Here is an 8,225-nt window from a genome sequence, read left to right on the forward strand (position 1 = left end):
GGGAACAAGGTGGGTGGTAAACAGCAGGGAGTCCTGCTGTGATGTTGGGGCCTAGTGCCCCCTAGCCTCTGCTTCCAGATTCTTGGCTACAGAAGAGAACACACAGAATTGGCCCTCTCCTGCCTTTGTATGCACAGCTGGGACAAAGCTCAATGGGCAAGAGAGGAGAGTTCAACCCTGCCTGGCTAGGTAACCTGACCTGGGAACAGCAACTGAGTGAGCATCATCCCTGGATCCCTCCTCTGAATAAAGCGGACCTCTCATTGGCTGCATGCCAGGATTGGTGTCTCCATAGCTGGGAGGCCAGGGAGAGCAGACAGAGGCTCTGGACATCTAAAGCCTGGGCAGGCTTGCAGCAGCTGTGGCTTGACAGGATGCAATGAGGCCCTCTTGCAGCATAGCCTGGACAGGGCACATAGCAGGCACAGCACCTCCTTCCTGGAGACCCTGGATAGATAAGACTCAAGGCAGACACGGTGCCTCTGTCCTAGACTCTCCAGCCTGCTCGGCTGGGACATGCCAGGCACAGCGTCACATGCCCGTCTTGTCACTGTAAAAGGGTGTAACATGGAACATGTAGCAGTGTGTGCACACACGGACGGGCTTCACCTGTCCATAGCGCGGAAGTGGTGCAGAGTGTGATGAGCAACGGGAACAGAAGATCTGAAAGCCAAGGAGGGAGAGAAGGCAGTGAGCAGAGAGGCCCGTTTTCAGCCCCTCTTCCACAGCTCTCTCACCCAAGACAGGAAGGGAAATTGTGGGCAGGAGTCTGCCTGGCCCAGACCCTGCACTCTATGGAGCTGGAGTTTTCAGGGAACTCTGGGTAGGCCTTTTGAAAGCAACTAGACCCTTCACCATAGCTATTGCAGACTCCTTCTCAAACCCTTGTCCTCACTTGGGAGGGACCAGGTTAAAGCCACATGGAGTCAGAGAGCCTAGAGCCTAGAGCAAGGCTCTAAACACAAGGGCCACAAAAGCATGACCGAGTTCCTGAGCACTAACTTCTAAACCCTGATGCTGTACCTGGGGACAGTCCCCACCCCACCCCCAAAGATGCAGAGGGCCAGTGGGGCCCCACCCACCTTCCCACAGCTGCGGCAGTGATGCTTCCTGCGGATGACTGTGAACGGGGCTTTACAGGAGGTGCAGAAGCCACAGGCCTCATCTGGCACCCACTCAGGAGGGTCTGTCACAAGGAGAGCAGCAGAACATCAGGCGTGTGCAGCAGGTGGGCTGGGGGGGGGAGGGGAACGGTAGAGGCCTGGCTGGCAGATAGATGCCTCGGCACCCCGCTCTTCTGGTCCTGCTCTAGACTTGTCGGTCACAGCCAGCAACCAGTTACAATACCAGTGGACAGAGTCACACCCCAGTTGCAGACCCCAGGCCACGGCACCGGGACTCAGGATGTACAGCAGAATCAATGGCCATGCATGCCCTAGCTCAGGCCCTGTCATCTCTAGTCACTCTGTTCAGCCATCTGGCTACACACTAATCCAGACCTCCATGACCCGGGCACCCCATTCAACACTTGACTAGCATATTTTTTCCACAAGCCTTGGGCCCTCTCCCGGAGATGCACTGCAGGATTCCCAAACAGGCCAGGATTCCTCTCTCCTGACATGCCTAGCTTCCAGCCCACTCTGGGAAGACTCCGTGTGACTAGATTAGTCTGAGGCCCACTCCTCCTCACAAGGAAAGCTTCTGCACTCCTCAGAGGCCCCATGAATGTCCCAGAGTGTCCTGAGGCTGCCGTGTGAGACTCCTTCAGTGCAGGTAAAGCGCTGGGGTACTGGGTATTGCTCCTTGCTCCCATCCTTGAACGTGGACCTCCCAGGCTGAGCTGCAACTAGCAGGCCCAAGGTGACACAGCAGTAAAGGGGCTATATATACCTAGTACAAGGGAGGAGGCACAGAAAAAGAGACGATCTCCCATGGGAATCTGTGTCCCCCGATGGCCGGGATGTGCAGATGAATACATAGAGAGCAGCTCCCTCTGCTCAGCATACAGCATGCCAGGCCCATACCAGAGCTTCCCACCTACCTTCAAAGTCCCCATCCCGGGTCTTGGCCGCCAGTTCTGAGGACGACACCGTCTCCTGGCACAACGCACAGTCCTCCAAGGCCGCGCTCCTCAGGGTCTGGGTTACTGGAAGAGAGAGGGAAGCCACTGGGGTTGGTAAGCAATGCAGTAGGTGTAACTTATCGTCCTTAGGGAGCACTTAGGTGGCCCCCAACTTTCCAGCTTCCCACAAGCCTCCCCCACCATCTCTCAGCGCACAGAGCAAGTCACCTCAGCAGGTAGGATGCTAATGTTGGCAAAGACTTTCCTATTTTTTTTTTTTTTTTTTTTTCTGATCAAACCTGCTTATTATCAAAACGTTTGAGGAAAGACTTTCCTATTAAAGGGTCCGTTCTTTGTACAGTGTGGTAGACCTGGGGGCACTTTGTAGCCCCTCTTGCATGAGCATCTAGCCCTGAGGCCCCAACACTGACTGGTAAGATTTCCCGGTCTGTGGTCCCTAAAGCAGGGATCTAACGCCCCGGCATCTGAGAACCGTGCCCAGAGTGTGGCCAAAGTGCCTGTCCTCATCACCAAATTGATTCATGACTTCCAGGAGGCAGGCAGTCCTGCCTAGATTGCCGCTCAGAATCTGGCCAGGCGGCAGAGTTGGTTGATGCAGAAGTTCCTCCTGCCTGGTTGGGCCGGACTTCTAGGACCTGCTGGGCTATCCCATATGGCCAGAAGCCCTTGTACAAAGATGTAGCTCTCCCCAAACACGTACCTCAGATGAGCACCAGGAGTCAGAGAAGGGGTCTAGCCCCATTTCCTACCAGGAACCCTACAGGGACCAAGGGCAAACTCCCCTCCTTTCCAAATATCCATTTACCTGTTTGTGTGTAAGGAATACATATAAAAGTGTGTGCATGTATGCACCTATATATAAACGTGAGAGCAAATTTGTGTGAGTAAGCTGAATATATATGAATATGAGGCGGCAGGGAGTGGATATTGTCACCTTCTCATAGAGAGATGGGCCCGTGTCCCCTCTTTTTCACTTGGGCTGGGCTGGCCTCTGAATAATTTGACAGGCGAGTGTAACTAACGCTGTGCCTCATCTAGCCATCTGGTTTAGTCTAAGAAGGAAGGAAGGTTCCCAACCTCTATCCACAGTGACATGTTGGACGGCCTGCTACAGCCTATGTGAGAGCCCAGAGCCAGGGACACAGCTGCAAAGTGGCACGGAGAGCCACTTCTCCCAGCTATTCACTCATCTCCGCCAGTCCACAAGCTGGCACATTTGGTCTGGTAAATGCTGGGGTATGTGGTTGTCTCGGAGTGGGGCGATGTTCTGCATATGGCTGGCACGAGCCCCGGAGCCTGTCCTGCAGCGGCTCTCTCACCCTTCTTTAGTTTCTCCTTGTCGTCCGTTTCTGGCTTGGTGGCCATGACCTCAAACAGGGTTTTGAGAATACTTCTCAGGTCGCTGGCATAGTTGGTCTGCAGCTGGTCAGCTACACCTGATAGAGAAGAGACAGGAAGACGCAGGCTGGGTTGAGCCAACCACATTGGGAGACCACACTGCCAAGTGCTATATAGGATGTACCCATGTACCCATCGCTCGTGGATCAGCAGGTCCCAACCCCCTGGGAGAGGATTCCCTTGACAGAAGTACAAACTCAGGAACCAAGAGAGGTTGTAAAAGGATGAAAGCTTCCTGCCCAAGCCCCCAATTGTTGTTCTCACTGGTATATGACTTATCCAGGGTTCATAGCCATTACATTGTGCCTATGGCAGCACCTGTGGGCATCACAGAAACAAGGGAATCCAGATATGGCCACAATCTCTCAGTACCCCACAATACACCGCCCTGAGTAACTTTGACTACAGGGTCACAGAACAGGCTCGGCATGACCATGGATGCCAGGGTGAATCCCACCCTGGGGTGGTATCTGGGGCCTGGCTGTTTTGCTCTCCTGAGCCCATCACTCCCAGCCACCCCTAGAAGAAAGTGCTAACCCAGCCTCCCTTACAGAACTCCCTCCTCCCTGTAAAACAGGCCCAGTCCCACCCCTAGGCTTGCTCTTCAGACTATATTGCATTCTACTTTAGCCGGGGAGAACTGGGCCAGCCCCGCTGTTCCTTCTCTCTCGAGGCGCACCCCACCTGTCCTCAAGCTCACGTCCTAGGTCCAGATCTCGCACCTGAGATGCAGACAAACAGGCGATGGATCAGGTCATGGCTGCCATGGAACCTGGACCGGATCTTCTCTCTGGTGGCCATGGGGGTGACAGGCATGGTTGCAGGGGCCACCTCCAGCCTGGTGTTGTCTAAGGAGCAGGAACCAGCTGTGGAGCTGATGCAGAGAGGAGAGGCAGGGTAGGTGAGTAGGGGCCGCAGCTAGGGACCTGTCTTAGCTAGGGCTTCCATCGCTGTGATAAAGACCGGAAGCAACTTGGGGAAGAGAGGGCTTATTTCAGATTGTAACTCTCAATTCTCTCCATCACAGAGGGGAGTCAGGACAGGAACTCAAGGCAGGAACCTAGAGGCAAAAACTGAATCAGAGGTTGGGGGAAAAAGGTGCGGGGGGGGGGGGGGCGGAAGAGAAACACTGCTTGATTTCCACAGCCTGCTCAGCCAGCTTGCTTATACAATCTAGGACTCCCTGTCCAGGACTGGCCCCACTCAGCAGGCTGGGCTCTCCCACATCAATTACTAATTAATAAAATGCCCCATCCGAGCACTCAGGAGGCAGAGGCAGGTGGATTGCTATGAGTTCGAGGCCAGCCTGGTCTACAAACCAAGTCCAGGACAGCCAAGGCTAACACAGAGAGAGACTGTGTCTCAAAAACCAAATAAATAAATAAATCGCCCCTACATACCTGCCTACAGGCCAAACTTACAGATACATTTTCTCAATTAAGATTTCTTCTTAGCAAATGTCTAGGCTCGTGTCAAGTTGACAAAAAACCAACCAGCAGAGGGCTTCTGAAGCCTGAGGAGGACAGTGGTCAGGGCAGGTCTGTCCTCAAGCTCCCCTCCCAAGGAGCCCAGTTGCCCGGATATGCCATTACTTATCATGTAAATGCCATCGGTGTGTCCACTTTAAAAACCAATGAGCCTGACAGCCACTGATCCAGTACTGCCTTGCTCTAGCCGCGACTGCTACTTCCCTGCACAAGCCCTTCCAAGTGGGCTGGTGTGGCATATACTCTCAACAGAAGCTGCTCCACCCCGCATCCTCCTTCAACAGAAGCTGCTCCATCCCGCATCCTCCTTCAACAGAGGCTGCTCCACCCCGCATCCTCCTTCAACAGAGGCTGCTCCACCCCGCATCCTCCTTCAACAGAAGCTGCTCCACCCCGCATCCTCCTTCAACAGAGGCTGCTCCACCCCGCATCCTCCTTCAACAGAGGCTGCTCCACCCCGCATCCTCCTTCAACAGAAGCTGCTCCACCCCGCATCCTCCTTCAAGAGAAGCTGCTCCACCCCGCATCCTCCTTCAACAGAAGCTGCTCCACCCCGCATCCTCCTTCAACAGAGGCTGCTCCACCCCGCATCCTCCTTCAACAGAAGCTGCTCCACCCCGCATCCTCCTTCAACAGAAGCTGCTCCACCCCGCATCCTCCTTCAACAGAGGCTGCTCCACCCCGCATCCTCCTTCAACAGAGGCTGCTCCACCCCGCATCCTCCTTCAACAGAGGCTGCTCCCACCCCGCATCCTCCTTCAACAGAGGCTGCTCCACCCCGCATCCTCCTTCAACAGAGGCTGCTCCACCCCGCATCCTCCTTCAACAGAGGCTGCTCCACCCCGCATCCTCCTTCAACAGAGGCTGCTCCACCCCGCATCCTCCTTCAACATCGTTCCCCAGCGTCCTTCCATGAGGGCCCTTTCATCTCTCACACCATCTGTGGGAACAGAACGCAGACCATGCAATGTGTACACACTGACCCCTTAAGCCTGTGAGGGGAACCTTATCTGAGAAGAGGATCTTTTCAGGTGTAATTAAGAGAAGGGTCTGGTATGGAGATGACCCCGGCTTGTTCGGTGGGTCCAAAATCCAAACACAAGTGTCCTTGTAAGACCCAAAAGGAGACCACATGTCTCGAGTCGGGGATCGGAGAGGTGCACCCAAAAAGCCAACGGTTACCCGGAGCTCCCCGGACTTGGAAGAGGCAGAAAGGACTCTCTCTGGTGCTTTTTGGGCGGGGGGGGGGGGAAGGGACGACAAACAGTCCTGCACATTTTAGACTTCTTGCCCTGAGACTTTAAGAGGATAAACTTGACAACTGAGGCCACATGTTGTCCTAGGAGCCACAAGACACACAAACACTCCCTTGCTCCTAACACCTGTCCCTTCCCTTCCCAGTGGCTCGTTTTATTAGATTTGTTCTTTAGGAGTTTATTCTGACTGTGCGCAGGGGATTAACAGCCAAATATCTGAAAACTCGGGAGTCTACCTGGCCAAACTCAAACCAAAAGTCAGAGGCTGCGGGATGGCTCAGAGCTAAGGAGCTTGCCGTGCCTGGTTTTCATCTTTATACTGTTAGTAAAGTGGAACTGCTGAACACGAAGTGAAGCGAGGGCTGATGAACTCAGAGCAGAGTGGCAGAAGCCACCAGAGCAACGGTGGCCACAGAGCCGAGGCAGCTGAAGAGTTCCAGAGAGCAGCCTGGGTGGACATGATGGGGAGCAAAGCAGTAAAGATAACAAGAGACAAGAGGAGAGGCAAGAGGAGCCAAGAGAGGGCAGGCCATGAGCTAAGGCCAAAGAAAGGGAGAAGGGAGCCGGAAGATGGCTCAGCAGTTGGGAGCAATGGCTGCTCCTCTAGGGGACTGCAGTTTACTTCCCAGAACCCACATGGCGCTTCACAACTGTCTATGACTCCAGTTGCAAGGGATCTGACTCCCTTTTCTGGCCTCCATAGGCATGAGGCATGCATGTAGTACAAAAATATACATGTAGGCAAAACAAAAAAACCCCCACTTACATACATTAAATAAATGCACGAAAAGCAGAGGGTTGGTAAGAACCAGAGAAGAGAAATTGCAGGCCTAGCTTGCTAGAAGTTTCAGAGAGCTGACAAACTGTAGGTGCCAAGAGTCTGTCCCCCTAGGCTGTGATACTACTCACTGTGGTGCTGAGTGCACTAGCACTCTGGACCGTTCTAACACCAGCGGGTATAGCTAGCACTTCTCACTGCTGCCAAGATGTGGAGCTGCTGGTGGTTTAAGCCCACTGTGATAATCAGAGTGTTTAGGCCCACATGCCTGCAGCATCTATAGTCTGCAACAATAAGCCCTGAAAGCAGCTGCTGGCCTCTGGGTCTGCCATCCTAGTCCCTGGGCCTCTGGCACTCAAGGGCCCTGCACTGTCAGCATTGGGGGAGCGTCTCCTCATCTATCACAGATTATCCCTAAGCAGAGCGTGAAAGAACCCCCATTTAGTTGATTAATAGCAAATCATGCTCTTTTCCTTTTGGTGGAAACTAATTTGTTAGTCTGTCTTCTATGCCAAAGTCTTGCCTCAAATGTATATGAGTACTCGACTATTTGGTGTATTTTAGAGGAAAGCCTGCCCAGCAGGAGTGGAAAATGTTATTTTTGTCTTGTTGTTAGAGTGTAAACTATTGTAACCACATTGGAAAAGTTTCTGGTACCATCAAAATAAAACTGTATACAACCCTCAATTCTATAGCTCCGTGGACCAATTCTATAGCTCAGGATAGCCCTGAACCCTCTGTCCGTATGTCTAATGACATGACTACATCTTTATGACAATACACACTGCTCCTGAAGAATAAGACTGGGAAGGAGTCCAAACCTCCACGATGGGATGCAGAGTTGACTGCAATCTGACCACCCCCCCAATCTGACTACCAAGACAGGGGTGAGCTAGGCCAACACAGCCTACTCTAGGCACACTTAAACTTACATGTAGGAGCCCCTGGACATGTAGTGGGAAGACACAGGGCTGTGCTCATGGATACAGCCTTGGGTACAGAAGCATTTGGGAGCACAAAGGGGAGATGTCACAAACACTCAACAATGGTGGGCTATACAGGAAGGAGGGGCTGGGCCTGGAAGAAGTCCTAGAGCTCTATGGGTCCCTTCACTACTGGACGGGACACTCACAGATGTGTCCTCTGTTGACATGCTCTAATACAGCCAGTGCTTATTGGTACACAGAGAAGCTTGGAAGGCTGGAGTCAGGGCTGGCCATGCT

General features: G+C 53.3%; 1 protein-coding gene across 1 annotated transcript in view; it reads right to left on the minus strand.

Moving 5' to 3' along the window:
* Nucleotides 1-8,225, minus strand: part of Zfyve28 (zinc finger FYVE-type containing 28) — a 92,341-nt gene continuing 84,116 nt past the window's right edge. The window contains exons 9-13 of the mRNA XM_051164893.1: nt 4,204-4,355; nt 3,403-3,519; nt 2,042-2,146; nt 1,083-1,186; nt 1-663 (exon numbers count right to left, since the gene is read on the minus strand). Of these exons, the coding sequence (XP_051020850.1) occupies nt 532-663; nt 1,083-1,186; nt 2,042-2,146; nt 3,403-3,519; nt 4,204-4,355 (610 nt within the window). The 3' untranslated portion in view covers nt 1-531. The remainder of the gene's footprint in view (nt 664-1,082; nt 1,187-2,041; nt 2,147-3,402; nt 3,520-4,203; nt 4,356-8,225) is intronic.

This window comes from Acomys russatus, chromosome 22, assembly GCF_903995435.1.
Source record: "Acomys russatus chromosome 22, mAcoRus1.1, whole genome shotgun sequence".
NCBI lineage: Eukaryota > Metazoa > Chordata > Mammalia > Rodentia > Muridae > Acomys > Acomys russatus.